Below are 15,734 nucleotides of genomic sequence, written 5' to 3'. Positions count from 1 at the left end.
ATCTGTGGATGTTCAACGCAAATTTCTGACAGTCAAACAGGCTTTACAGCAGCTAACAAGCATCCTGTATTCATGCATTTTTTTTTCACCACAACGCACACTCACAAATATGCTGAGCTTAAAGTGCAGAAGCAGCAAATGTGAATGCATCACTGAACGGATGAAAGTTTATTGCACATTCAAAAACAGGCACACGCGTTTTTTTCTGGCCCACCATCCAACAGTAAGTTTACACGTCACTAGATGTGCCGCTGAAACTGAAAACAAGCAGATGATCTGTTATCCAGTATGACCTCATCTTGTAAAACTCTTTACAGCTTCACAAATGTGGGCTGATAAAAAGAAAGACAGCATTTCCGTGTAATTAAATGCATCTGTCCTGCTGACTCTGACAAAAAAAAAAACAAAGAAAAAAAAAAAAAGAAGAGAGCAACTTCACGTGGTGCCTTTTACACACCAAAACAGGCCAGAGGACAAGAAGGCATTAGAAGGTGAGCACGGGGCAAAGGGATGAAGTGAAAGGATGAGGTTAAGTGGATCTTACTTTGCCTCCAGGGCCAAAGCAATTATCGCAGCAGCCATGGGAGCTGAGGCTGACGTCCCTGTGTGACTGTCTGTACACCGATGCCTCAGGTCTGTTGTGATCTGTGGAAAGAGAAGTGAAGAGAGTCAGAGGCAACAAAGAGACAGGCGCAGGATGATGAATCAACGTCAAAGATGATAAAAGAGAGGATGAGGAATCAGAAAGCCGTAAGCAAACAATGAAGGAAACCATGAGAAGGGCATTACAGAGGTGGAGGAAAGGAATCAACAATGACAGTACCGGGAAGACCAGAGGGAGAAAAAGACGGGAAGAGATTGAAGTCATGAGGATCAGCAGGATTTAGACACACCTGAAACTCTTTAAACTACCATTCCAGCTTTGATACGCTGCCTTTCTATAGATAACGCACGCGCGCGCACACACACACACACACACACGCACACACACACACACACACACACACACACAATCACCAGATTCACAGGGAATAAGTTTAGTGTTAAAGAAGAAAGGAAAACACTGTAAGAAGTATAAAGTAGCATAAAAACGTGTTATTAAAAAGCTGCATGTTCCCTTTGATTGTATGGACTTTAAGCAGCGAACTAGTCAGACAGCTTGACAGTCAGTTAGCCAAGGAAAGCCTGGCTAACTTCCAGTCTTAGCCCTCATCAAAGGACCTTTTCTGGACTGAAAAGTTTGGGGGATTATCTGAAGAGACACACACACATATACACGAGAACAGAATGTGGTTCAATAGTATTAGAGTCGACAGTATGTGCCCAAGTAGATATGCTGACACTCATATATCAAATATATGAAGTTCTACTGTGAACAAAGAGTACACAGCCAGCGATAAATCATACACAGCATGCATGTTCAGGGGTGGGTGTGTGTGTGTGTGTGTGTGTGTGTGTGTGTGTGTGTGTGTGTGTGTGTGTGTGTGTGTGTGTGTGTGTGTGTGTGTGTAGTAGCATCAGTATGAGGAATGCAACAAGACGCTGCCAGACAAGCCAACTCGAAGAGGCCAACAGGCACTGCTCATCCCAGCAGGTCAGCGGGACTGATGTGGTTGATCTGAGTTAAACAAGGCTACAAAACTGGACCTACAAGCACACACGAGGCCAGGTTCATGTCAGTTTTTATCATGCTGCACCATACCTCCATCCATCCATCATTTAACTCTGTTAAAGGGGCAGCATTAAAGGCAGAGAAGCCTAAACCTCTCTTTCCCCATCCACCTCCTTCAGCTCTTTTGGGAGAAACAGATGTGTTCCCAAGCTAGCTGAGAGAAATAACATCTGCAGCATGTCCTGGGCCCACCCTGGAGTCTCCTACCAGCAGGTCATGCCTGGAAATACTTCACCTGGGAGGTGCACAGGAGCCATGCTGTATGCTTATTTGAAATTATACTATACTGGGTTTTCCTCCATCTATCCAGCCATCCATGGCAGCAGACTGAGCAAAAGAGAAGGGGAAGACCAAAGCATTCCCAGGCCAGTCAAGATACATAATCCCTCCAGCATGTCCTGGGTCTACCCCAGTGCCTCTTCCTGGTAGGACATACCCAGAACACATCACCCAGGAGGCATCCTAGCCAGACGCTTACATCACCTAAACTGGATCATTTGGATGTGGACAAATAAATGTGTGGTGTTTGGTGCGTAACTGAAATCATCAGTCATCACCCATTGGTGCTTATTTTCCTTCACTCAGCACTTACAATCTTTCGGTCGTAGTTCTCCCCGCTGCTGTAAGTGGTGGTCAGTGTAGACGAGCACTCCTCCAGGTACCAGGGCTTGCGTCCGCTCTCAGCCGTGCTGGAGATGGAGATGGTGTAGATGGAATTGGTGTAGCCGTCACAGGAGCAGTGGTCTCTGCTGCGCCCGCCGTTTCCTGAAGCCCATACAAAGATGGAGCCGCGGCCCTTTCTCCCCTGACAGGAGAAGAAACAAGAGAAGGTTTTTATTAAAAGACTTCAAATTGTCTTTGTACTTGGAGGCAGTTGCTGCCCGCTAGACCTTTGGCTTTATTTTAAAATGATCTTTTAATGTATTTTAAAAATGAAAGCGATAGATTGAAGAATTGCTTGAAGAAAAAAGAAAAAACAAATCTTTACCAGCAACAGCAAAAGAGCAGAAAAAGATCAGAGAGAAGCCAGACAGTTAAAGTCCTCAACGATCTTGTGGGTGTCTGGCAACAGAACTGATGTTATCTGATCCAAGTTTAGTAATCATAATGTTTTAACTGGCCAAATACTGTGGATGTGTGTGCCTGCCTCCACCTAAAAAAAGAAAAAAAGATGTTGGCAATGCTTGGAGCCATGCTGTGTAAGTGAGGGTTTTTAGGATCTTGGACTGAGCGAGGTTCACTTCTGTCTTGTCACGTCACTGCAGCAGAGCATGCAGCATCGTTTACTGACTGACAGACGTTACTGGAAACTATTACGTTCGTTTTAAATTGCAATAATTGAGCTACAGGAAATTACATTAAAAAGATGCACGCTTTCCTGAACTGTACATTGCATTGTATGACGTCTGAAGTCTGACTACACTTCATTAGTAAAAACTATAAACTTAAATTTGTCAAATACTTTGTATGATTAAAAGGAATTGCATATCAACAGTAACTCAGGCTCTTCAATTCCCTTAATTCCACATTTTCTACCCTTCAACTCCGTTTTTGTTGCTTCTTGTTACTTTTTTTTTTTTTTTTTTTTTTTTTAAACGCACCGTCTTTTCCCTCTACTCAACATTTCCATTTTGTTACATCCTAGAGAAAGATACTGTGTTTTGCTTAGTATTCTGTGGCTTTTCTTTGAAATTGCCACGTAAACATCAAAGCAGTCACATTATAATGTGAAAAGAAAGCACTGAACAAATACAGACGACAGATCACGGGCATTGCTTGGCAGAAAGGAAGCCTTCACGACTTCAAGATGGGAAGTTTTTTATGTGCATGTTTTCCAGATTTTAGGCCCTGGTTACATGGGCGTAGAGAGACCGCCTCAACCATCTGAAAACAACCGGTTATAAGTAAACTGCATTCTTCGACTGACTGGTCAGTGGGTGCTGGAGGTTGCTGCCAGTGGCTGTGAAATCAGCTCCCGAAGCCCGAGCCATGCAGGCAAGTCAGAGACCTGTCAGTTCCTCCCTCCCTGCCAACCACTGATCGCTAAAGCAAAGTATGCATCCACTGCAGCACCGTATACCTCTTTGTGACAAATTTTATTCAGCAACTGCTAGCAGCCATTCATCAGCCAGTAAGGAAATACTTTTTTCCCCTATGTGACCAGAGTTTGCCACAGGACATAAACATAACACAAACTGAAAATACAAATCTTGGTGTTCAGAACATTTAAAAAAACAACAACAAACAAACAAACAAAAAAATCCCAGTCGTATTCAGAAAATCTTCCTAATGGAGAGCCCATGTTAAGGGTGAGCCTCACACTCACATTAATACAATTTTGCCTCAGTTTTTTCTTTTACCATTTCAGTTAGAAGGTATACTTCCACATTTGTTCAAACTAATTTTGATCTACACCGCGAACCCAGCGGAGACACGCTGAGGATGTCACAGTCAAAGTTCACCCAGGAGTCAGCAGAAGAGATCTCTGACAAACACACGGGTGCTAAAATTCACAACGTTTGTCAAGACACACTCGCACAATAAGCGCACTAACACACACAGACACACACAGACATAGAGCCAGGAATAAAAGGTAGAATGGAGTTCTTCAAAAGGGGGCTTCTGTCAGGCAGCGATAAGCGAGCGAAGCCCTCTGTGAAGGGAGGGTATCAGACAGGAGCAAATGCTGACAGATGAGAGGGACGGAGAGCGCTTTGAAGAGCAGTTATGAAAAGAAAGAAGGGGACAAAGAAGAAGAGAGGACGATGAAGGAGAGGAGAGAGGCGATACACGGGATAAACAGCATTCATTAGCAGCTGAGAAAAATAAAAAAGCAATACCTCCACAAATAACCTTCATTAAAAGTTCTATTCATTAAAAAAATAACTGATCAAGTCAAATTAAAACAGCACTTCAGAAAACTATTGAAAAAAAAAAATCTGCAAATGTGTTAATGGGATTTCCCTCTTACAAAATATACACAGGCAGTCTGATTAACACCTAAAACAACAATTCCCATTCAAACAATCGCATTTAAACTGGGACAAGCCAGGGTATCTCCCCACAGCTGTCAGTGTTATTTCTAACACCTTGGCTCTCTGTGATAAACTGCCACTTCAAGATATGCACAAGTACTTGTTACACTCACAAACATGCCATTTCCAGTCAGGCTCAAACGGTTGGTGGGCATGCAAGGACACACGTGCCCTACCCATACCAGTGGGACAGATATCCCCCTCACTTCACCTCATGTTAAAGGCCAGCCTGTCATCAACAGGCTGGCCTGTTCTTCTAACACTCACAGCCTGTTCCATCACTCTTTTCCTTCTCTCCCTTCCTTCCTGTTTTGCGACAGGAGCCTTTCGTTCTCATCTTCTAGAGTCAAGTCTGAAAAAGGTCCATATAACTGCTGACCAGCCCCACCGATTCCCCTCCCTCCCTGGATCACCCCTCAAAAGGTCAACATCTGCTTGCCCAGAATGGAAACAGCCACCTAAAGTAAACTTTTAATGTTAATGAGCACATTTGTGAGACATAACCAGTAAATGACTTCACCCCACTTAACCTCTGATATTGCTTTTTCGCTCCACTCAGCCGACATCACAACACCAGCTTGCAGTTATGCAAAACAGGCTATGAATATGTAAATGAATATATGCTAATAGAGCAGAGCTGCTCTCTAATGTCCGGAGGAGCTTCACAGGTAGAGATAGCCTGGAAGCAGCTTAGACTACAATTATATTAGCGTGAAATGCACATCTGCTTTGAGTGTGTCTTTGTGTGTGTGTTTACATCTTTTCTTGCCACATGAATACTAATGCCAAAGTCCTGTTTAAACAATGAATCACATGTTTACTTGTTTCTACATGTATACGAGAGTCCATGTGTACATGTACCCACCGTGCGGATGCCATTGTCAAAGGCCTGCCTGGCCAGAGTTGCTGGTCCATCCACGGTCTTTCCGTCATCATCGGGTCCCCAGCTGGCACTATAGATGTCGATGTGCTGTGGGTTCAAGCTAAGAGATCTGGCCTCCACCATGTCCGTTACATCTCCATCCAGCATTCGCACACCTGATGCATAAACACAGAAATAAAGCATGCATTTGATCAAGTTAGATCAATATCTCAAGAATCTACAGAATAAGCTATAAGAAGAAGAAGAAGAAGAAAAAATAAAAAGTAAAAAGTTTGTAAAACCTCTATAATTTCAAGCATCTATGGAATTACTGCTCATAACACGTAGCCTGATTCTGTTTCAACAAACAACTGGTGAAAAAACAAAACTAATAACAGAAAAATAGCTGAACCTTCATTCAACACACCGATTACCGTAGTTTTCGGGTCATAAGCCGCTACTTTTTCCCCCACACTGTGAACACTGCGGCTTATACTGACATGCGGCTAATGCATTTTTTTTTCATGCGGCCAAAAACATTTTGCCTGGTAACAGTAGACCAATAAAATTGATAAGGAGTATATATACGGTATATATTTTTACGGGTTGTTAAGAGACGTAATGTTGTGTGTGCACTGTTCCGTAAAAAAACCATAAGCAATGTAATTTGTGTGTTACCGATACGTACGTATACTTAAAGGTAGCCGTGTTACGGGCGCTGTTCGAGGAAAAAAAAGCATTTGCAGTATGTATTTTGTATGTTACCATAACGTTTATGTTACCTTACGGATTAAATTAAACGTTAAAAATCCTCACGTATAATATTTCTGTGTAAGTATCTCATATTACAAGTGAAACGCATACGGCTTAAAATCCGGTGCGACCTGTACAAGTACAAAATTGATTTTCTTTCTAAAATTAGAGCATGCGGCTTTTAATCAGGTGCGCTCTGTAGTCCGGGATTTACGGTAATTACAGTTCAGGCTCTCAATCTGATGTGAACTCGAGTTATATCCTCTTTCAGCAACATCCTCCATGAAATAATTATTGGGGCTGCTTCTTTATACAACTTTGAATTCTTTATTCCCTCAGTGATTTTTAAGGCATCCAAGAGATTAAATGCAAAGCAGCCCAAAACAATGATGCTCCCTCCACCATGCTTCACTGTGCGTTTGGTGTGCACAGTCAAAAGCTGAATAGGTCAAAGTTTTCTGGAACATCCAGTGTTTAAAAACAAGACATGATTCAGTGTTTTTGTTTTTATTTTTAAGAGCAGCTGACTCGAAATGGCTTATATGGCATAGAGGTGTTAAATGAGGCATGTTGAGCACAACGATTCATGTGTCACTAGTTGGTCATACTGTGTTCATCTATAATTGTAACTTGAAGGAAGATATTTTTTTAATGCAACATTAAAAATATTTGAAAATGTCATTAATAACATTTTTAAAGAATTAGGAGACACATATGTACAGCACATTTGTGCTACGATGTCCTTTGATGTCTAATGACATTTCAGTTGTCGGGTTTATAATGAATATAAACAGAAGCAGCTAATCTGTCGGTGAGATTATGATGTGCATGAGATATTAAAAAAACCCTAACATTTAGGGTGAGCCAGTAACTCTGCATAGGTCAATGACATTCACAAAAGCAGTGAAACCAGAAGTTCAGCAGTGGCAGTTCTCTTCAGCATCCTTTGAAATGCATTAGAGGTTCTTAACTCTTAATGACACTAATAAATCCTTATTACGTAGGTCTCTGCTGAAAGAGATGTCATGTCAAACATTGTTGATAAAGTGCAAATATAACATATCGCTCACCTCCTATTCTGGCATTGTAGGCAATTCCCACAATGCAGTGGGAGTTGTTTGCAGCTGCAGCAACTTCACCCGCACACCGTGTGCCGTGTCTGGGGAAAGAGTGGGAATGAAGAAGCTTATTACAAAAATCTAAACACACACACACACACACACACACACACACACACACACAGATCATGTAACTGAGCTGGAGAATGTCCCAGATGAGTAAATATATACACAAGCAGAATCACACACGCAAACCACCACATAAACATGCTGCATCTGAAGGGGAATCGACAGACGTGTAACCGCGCTTTTTCATGGACAAATATGTACATTTCTGCTGAAGTCATCATAAACTATACGCTTGAAGTGTACAAATGTAAGAAATGCTACAAATATTTCTGCAATTCTTGTTTTTTCTTTTCCCTGACAGAGGATGAAAGAGTAGGTACTTCATCATTTGTAATACTATCAGGACAAATGTTTGGAGTAGTCAATGTCAATGCTCCCCAAATGCGCACGCGCGCACACACACACACACACACACACACACACAGGTCCTTTTGTGATATTTTCTGAGCACAGCATGCAAGTAATGTGCTCCCTACGAGCACACAGGAAATAAATGAAAAAAAACTAGTATGTTAGACTGCTCACACTTCCTTTGACAGTTAAAAATACACACATGTACACACAAAAACACACACCAGGGTAACATTCCACCAGCAACTGCAGTGGTGACAATCGGCCCAGGCCAGGGACCAGCGTAAACAAACATGGCATGTTTGCGTCCGCCGCCTGCTCAAAAAACACCACTTTCTGGATCGACACAAACACACTCACACACGCATTCACCTCCTGCAGAGAACATCTGCATCATCCCGCCTCCCCCTTGTCCCGGAAACAGCTCTGACCGTTGCCACGGAAACCCAGCATCTAGCTATCATGAACACCCCCCGACCCCAGGGGAGTCAGAGCAAAGTTTGCTCCACAGATACACGATAGACTCAAATTATCTGTAATCACTGTCCTCACTTAACTAAGGTGCTGTGTTTCTGCTACTATTAATCTAAATAAATTTAAAAAAAGAAATACTTATAAGCAGAAAATCTAAATTGCTTCAACATCAAAGATTTCCAAACTTTTGGGGTCACAGTTTTCTCCCCACTGGGGGGTCACTTTCCCAATTTACAACCTCATAAACCTAACACTGGTAGGGCGAATGCCTATTTTCACATTAGAAGCGACTGGAGCCATTTCAATTTTAAATGTTTTCAGACTAAACACTTCAGATGTATGCGCTGTGATGTGTTACAATGATGTCAGAGTTTCTGCTCGTACAAAGACAAAATGGGTGAGAGTAAAGAACACACTATGCTGGCTTTGTTGCTGTAAATGGTTCCAATTTGCAGATTTGCACTTGAAAACAGAGCGCAATCCTTTACAGCAAATTATTTTGGGGACCCCTTTGCCAATAGTCATAGTAATGCTCAAATTTTAAGCATTATGTTTTACATGATAGGCTGTTTATCAAACCATTACCACTTGACAAAGCAACTTTAACATGACCTTTGTGTCACGCACTGGATCTTTTGATTTATGCTCAATTTAATCCAGCCTAGATATTAAATGCATATGCCATATGTAAAGGTCTGGTAACCTTCAGATTCTGTGTCCATGACACAGTGAAGTTAACACAAATGCAGCTGTGAGGGTTAAAGTATAACACATCAAATAGCTGCACATCAGTGATAGGCCTCTTTATCAAAGTTAATGAGCCAAGCTGCTGGCTCCTTCTTTCAAAATGCTTCAACAGTCCCAGCCCACTCAGTTCACTTCACTCCAGTAATCCATAAAATCGTCTGTGTGGCCGTCTCTCCAGTCTTTGTTTGCCTGTATTTTCCATTTTTTGCACATCTGTGTCACAGCCACTCGGGGTCTCTTAGTTCACTTAGAACTATGTATTTGTGCAATGAATGACTCTAAATGGGGCTGTTTCAAAAGAAGACAGAGTTTTAACTTTTTAACTTTGTAAAAAAATTTTAAAAGGGTAAAGCCATCAGATTTTGTTTTTGTTGCTTTTGGCCCCAGTGCAAAGTATTCTTGTTGGTTCTTTATGAATTAGGCTCGATATAATCTCTAATTTTTTTGTTTTTTATATTTCTTGGGATTGTTTCACCCCAATCCATCTGAATATTATTACTAAATCTTACATTTTCAAGTCACTTTGTCAAACAGAGTCGTACTGTTGTATAAATAGTGGTAACATCAAACCCAGCAAATGGGGATCCTAAAAACCTATGATCCTAATTGTAGGTTAATGAATAGGTTAAACAGAAAGAAAAATATTGTCCTATAAAATTTTACCTCCTTAACCTAATCCACAGTGTGTAAAACCACTCGATGTCAATACACTCATAGATTGTAATCAACTTAGAACTGTTTTCTTACCCCTCCCAATTCCAGTGTGTAATCCTACCTATGGTGGGACCACAGTAGGACAAACAACTCCGGCCACCATCTGTAGTGAGTGTAAGCTGTCAGTCTGCTTTTTACCTCAGCCATCAATATGTGCTCATGTTCAATTACTCAAAAAGCCTCCAAAGTTAATTTGTGAAATTAGTCTGAAATAACTCGATAAATCCGTGAATCCTTCTTCCGTCTGATGACAGCAATGCTAAGGTGAGTTGTTGTCGATTTCCAAACTTTTTGTCGTTACATGCAGCTGTTTTTGCTGCCGTTAGCCGCTGTTAGCTGTTAACCCAACATTGCTAGACTCACAGACACTTAGCTGGAGTTACGTTGGCTTATAACCAGCTGTTGTTATTAATTAGTGGCTTTTGTGAGCCATCTTGAGATTGTGAGGGACGCATGTCTAATGTACTGACAACAAATAATTGCAACAATATCTGGGAAAAAATGAGCATTTTTAATGCAGGTTGTTGTGTATCATAGAGCTCCGACTTTAGTACAATAGGTGAGGCTTGAAGATAATGGAGAGGATAAAATTTTATTATTGGATTGTCTCTTTGCGCTTTTGCTTTTTTGGAGAGGTGGACCCTTTCTCAGATGATAAAATATGTGAATGACCCTTTATATCTCGAGTCTGAAGGTCAGACACTAATTAAGTTTTGCTGGGAAGCCCCACGTGCACCTACAGTTTCTCTTCTCCTCCCAATTTGGCATTCTCAGCCACTGTATTCAAGATGAAGGGGCAACATGGTGGCTTCCACAAACTGACGCCCATTCCTATATATTTTTCATGGATTAATTCTAAGATTATGAGAATGCATCAGTTTGTAATTTCACACTAACTAATCAAAAAATTACAGACTGTACCTTTAAGAGCATCTAGGCTGATGCGATTTTGATATTTTTTCCCCCATTTTTGTCAAATTATATTTCAATAAACTGTTGGTAATATGCACTTTCCCTGTTAAATAAATAAATGATCCAAAGACAATACTTCAGAGAGGAAGAAGGAGACTAATATAGTGATAATGCAGTTGTTTATCCCCTCCTGCTTGCTGCTTATACACATAGACATCATAAATCCACAAGCATTATGTAACTGCTGACAATAATCTGCATTTTGATCCCAGATGTAGTTAAATTTAGCTTATCCCTTTACATAGCTAACAGATTACGTGCCTCATGTATTCAGATAAAATTATCTGCAGAAAATCATCATATAGAGAATGATAAACTCAAAAAACAAAAATAAACCAGATTTCTGTTCCACATGCTTCACAGTCAAATATAAATCCAAACCCAAACAGAAACCAGCTCGTTAAGCTGCATCGTGGCCCTCATGTCTCTTTAAGACAACGTATTACCAGCAGGGACTGAGCCATTGCCACGGCACTTGAGCTGCTGTGCCAAATACACATACACACACACCCAAAAATCACTCACTGAGCCAAACTGGCACAAGACAAGTGCACAGGCAAGCGAGTTCCAAATTACTTCTTCATTCTCAGCTGACTGCAGGTTTCCCCCGACCTTATAGACAGTACATTTGCATAATGACTGAAACTAGCACCACTGAATGAACAATGGGCTCTGAGGTAAGTTTCTGAATCATTAATATGTAAACTGTCATGACCATTGACCAACAACCACTGATCAAAGCTCATTGATCATTGATCAGTGACCATGAGTACCGTTCACAGAGAGTTGGGGAATGGCTGCAATCACAGCATTGTAATAGGGCGAAAGATGTACCCTTAGGCCCCCTCCTCGATTCAGAGATGGTCTTTCCCTCTTCTTTGTAAATGGACTCTTTGACTCCCCGCTCAAACCAGCCTTCCTCCCTGTTCAAGATGTGTACATCCTTATCATTGAAAGTGTCCACTGGCCTGTAGGTGTTAATAGACTGCCGAGTCCTGGCCTGATGAGTTAGCTCTTCTGTATTGAGCCATCTGCTTCATCAGAGGTTGTTTGGTTTCCCCGATACACCACACTACTCTGTTTGTGTCGGGGGACCAGATCCTTGATGCGGACAAATTTTTAAAACAGCGTGTTTTGGTGTTTGAAAGCCAAAGATATGCATTGTTTAGAGAAAATGTTTCTCGACAGTCCCGATACTCCTGAAACATATGGGATCACCATTTTTGCCGAGGCAACAGTTGTCCTTCTTCTCTCCTGGATCGGCTGGAGAGAAGAAAGAAAGCTTTCTTCAGGTGCCTTCCCAGCTTTGACAAATGTCCAGCTGGGATAACAACATTTACTCAGGGCCTTCTTGATGTGATGTTCTTCTGCTTTGCTGGCCGCTGTATCTGTAGGGCTGGTGTTCGCTCTGTATTGTACCGTCCTGAGGACACCCAGTTTGTGCTCCAGTGATGAGAGTCGAACCTTAAATACTGATCCATATGCGTAGGTTTACAGTACACAGCAACATTTAAATGTCCCCCATTACTGATGGAAATCTCACAGCTAAGAAGGCTAAACTGTCATAAATCACGTCCTCCCTGGTGAACTTAATGCGATCAGTGGTTGTTGATCAACGGTCATGACAACTTGCATATTAATGACGCAGAAACTGACCTCACAGCCCATTGTTTGTCAGTGGTGCTAGTTTTAGTCATTATGCTAATGTACCTTTTATAAGACTAAGAGGAAACTGCAGTCAGCTGAGACTGAAGAAGTCACTTGGATGAGCGACGTTTCTCCCACTGAAAAAGCGACGTCCAGATGAACAGAATCAACTCTTTGGGATTTCCTTACCTGACTGATTGAGCATGCATCAAGACAAATATGCTAATATAACTCACTGCACCACAACAGAGTCAGGACTCAGCAAATACAAACATATTGAAGCACAGAGCTTGTTTTAGAAATCCATGAAGGGAAAAAAAATTATCCTGAAGAGCTTTTGGCAAAAACAAAACAGTGAAGCCACATGCTTATTTTCTAAAAACCCTGTTACAGTTAAAATTTAATTTCTTGCTCTCTCTGTTATGGGGTAGATTTCCTTATTTATTTTCCTTACTTGTTCTCGTTGGTCGCATCATATCGAGGCATGGGATCCACATCGTTGCTGTTGACATCATAGCTTGCCTGAGGGTCCTGGAGGAGACATGGAGGTCAACACAAGTATAACAAAACATCATCACACACACACACACACACACACACACACACACACACACACACACACACACACACACACACACACACACACACACACACACACACACACACACACACACACACACACACAAAAATATCAAGCAAACAAGTGAATTCATTAGTAGAGTAGGTCCAACACTCTCTGTGAGTGTGTGTGTATAACTGGCTTGTAGATCGCCAAAAAGCTTCTCTAACCCAATCGAAGAGTTCACATCAACACGACTCACAACAGTTTTGTAAATCGAATGCAATCAGAGCTAACCCAATCTGCGGCACCACTGGCCCTTCGGCATAAACAAATCTAAGCATTAAGAGTAGCTAATAACAGCAGCGCAAAGAGGGTGTGAATCATTTCATCTGCGCAGCTGATTGATGGCTTTACCTGCTGCCTCAGGCCAACAAGTTAGTTCAACTATCAGTTCTCGGTCATAGGTAGACATACCTCAGCACGCACACACACTAAAGTATGAGCCCACAGAGAGATAAACATGTACACACAGCATAACTGCACATCTGCAAGTTTAAGGAAGTTTTTCTCTGGAATTTAATTGCAGACACATGATGGGCTGATGATCCAAATGGCAGCAAATATCACTACCTAGGTCATCACATGACTGCTGTCTTCTGGAACACGACTTGGTTACATGGTAAAGAGAAACAGTGTGATTACAAAGCAGAATTTGTATTATTAAAATCACAATTATAATTGTCAGATTTTTATTTTTGTTTTCTCCACATTTACATAACTAGAAAAAGTTGCATTTCCTGCAAAAATGCAGTGTGAATGCTGTGAAGTGAAATCTAAAAACAGCAGAAGAAGGAGAACCATCTGCTGAAAACACTGTGTAGAAGCTCAACTCTTTGCTGAAAACTGCTGTATTTGAAAGGGTACACTGAACAGTGTCAATAAAGCGTACATGCAAGCGGGGAAGATGTGCGGCAACCGCCACAGGTAGGATTCGAACCACGGCAGCTGCTCATCCCACTGAGCCAAGCCAGTTCTGGTCACAAAGAAAGATATGATGAGAGGCAAAATGTACACTGTGCAGAAGAAGCTGAATTGTGCTGAAAAGAGTGGAAAATCTAAACTTTCTGCTGAAAAAAGCTGAAAAGAGGTGAAGAAGCTGTAGTTTCTTCTGAAAACAGCTGAAGAATCTGGAATTTGTGCTGAAAAGAGGTGAAAAAACTGAAAATTCTGCTGAAAAGGGGTGAAGAAGCTGAAATTTGTGTTGAAAAGAGTTAAAAAGGTTGAACTTTTAACTGAAAAATTATTGCCATAAGGGGGATTCGAACCCAGACCTCCCGCTCTGAGAATGGCTGCTCATCTCACTGAGCCAAAACACAGGTGACCCCGGCAAGCAATATCAGTGACCACACTGGTCATGTGGTCCCAGTCATCTCAATGGGACAAAATATGGCATAAAAAGCTTAATATTTCAAAAAGTATAAAAGTTCTGAGCACCAAAAGATATAGCAGTCATTAGCAGAAAGAGCAGAACAGGTTAAAATTTGAATGGTGAAAATTGGATGAAAACTGAGGGAGTAGTTAAGCGGAAACGGAGCAACTAGAATAATAAAGGATAAAGAATAAAGAGAAACAGGATCACAATAGTGTGGCACTGCATTGCTATGTATTAATCAGTGCACTGTGTTGTATATGTGGCTTGTTAATCCTGAATGAGGCAGACTCATAGCCATTCATGCAAACACATGCAGGGGCATTTACATTTGAACTCATACACTTCCTCACTTGTCACACACCGACTCAAAGCCAATATGCGCACACACTGCCACTCATAGCCACCCTACACGCGCATACATACACACTCACGTAGTTCTGATAGAGGTCTGGGTGGTTCCTCTCGATCCCGTCATCTAATATGGTCACCACCACATCTTTACCCGTGTAGCCCCTCTTCCACGCTCCCATGATGTTCATATCCGACTGGCAATTATGGACGTCATCGTTGCAGTGCTGCAGAGATGGAAGCAGATGGTGAGAAGAGAGCAGGTGGGGATAAACATATGAGGTGGGAGTTTAGGAACTCCGTCATGTTCTTGCAGATGTTCAGCTAGGAGTTACAAGTTATGAGCGTACTCATGTCACTTTCTTTCAACTTGGAGCAAGCAGGAGAGTTCTGATTTTACTTAGAGGGGAACGATTTCACTTCAACAACTCCAATCGAGTTAAAGCCCAGCGTTTTTGAAAAATACCTCACACAGTGCGTTTCAACCATTAGAAACAGACTCCAACTGCAACTACACACTGATCACCAACCAGTCATTACTTGCTGCCATTCAAGACCTGCATGATGTCATTGGGAATAGGGTGCCAAGAATAGGGATGGGAATCCAGAACCAGTTCCAACTGAGAACCTTTTCCAAATTGTCCAAATCACCGGAATCATCTGCCTCCAGGCTTACTAATTCCCTTTGTCAATGCTGGCATGCTCTCTGACAGTGGAAAAGAAAAGAAAACAATGACGTCAACTTCATGACAGAGAGGAGCTTCTGCACACCTGAAAGTTGAGTCTTTTTTTGTTCCGTTTCAAAACTGTGTTTAAACTCAAAGATAAACAGTTTTGCTCATGGCGAATACCTGTGTGGGCCTATTTTTTCCCCACCCGGAGAAAACCGGTCAAAGGTAGGACGTTAGTCCTTTTGTTAGCTATGATGTCAGCTGCATCCTTGCTCTTTAAGCAAGCCCACTAAGGAGGTAATATCCC

The 15,734-nt window shown here is 41.7% G+C and overlaps 1 protein-coding gene across 1 annotated transcript in view; it reads right to left on the bottom strand.

Moving 5' to 3' along the window:
• Positions 1-15,734, bottom strand: part of pcsk5b (proprotein convertase subtilisin/kexin type 5b) — an 86,271-nt gene that overhangs the window by 48,467 nt on the left and 22,070 nt on the right. The window contains exons 4-9 of the mRNA XM_026187563.2: positions 14,840-14,983; positions 12,869-12,945; positions 7,393-7,481; positions 5,573-5,745; positions 2,265-2,477; positions 545-645 (exon numbers count right to left, since the gene is read on the bottom strand). Of these exons, the coding sequence (XP_026043348.2) occupies positions 545-645; positions 2,265-2,477; positions 5,573-5,745; positions 7,393-7,481; positions 12,869-12,945; positions 14,840-14,983 (797 nt within the window). The remainder of the gene's footprint in view (positions 1-544; positions 646-2,264; positions 2,478-5,572; positions 5,746-7,392; positions 7,482-12,868; positions 12,946-14,839; positions 14,984-15,734) is intronic.

This window comes from Astatotilapia calliptera, chromosome 12, assembly GCF_964374335.1.
Source record: "Astatotilapia calliptera chromosome 12, fAstCal68.1, whole genome shotgun sequence".
NCBI classification, from domain to species: domain Eukaryota; kingdom Metazoa; phylum Chordata; class Actinopteri; order Cichliformes; family Cichlidae; genus Astatotilapia; species Astatotilapia calliptera.
Note: the sequence above shows the minus strand (reverse complement) of the source record. Positions and strands in the feature narration are given on the sequence as shown.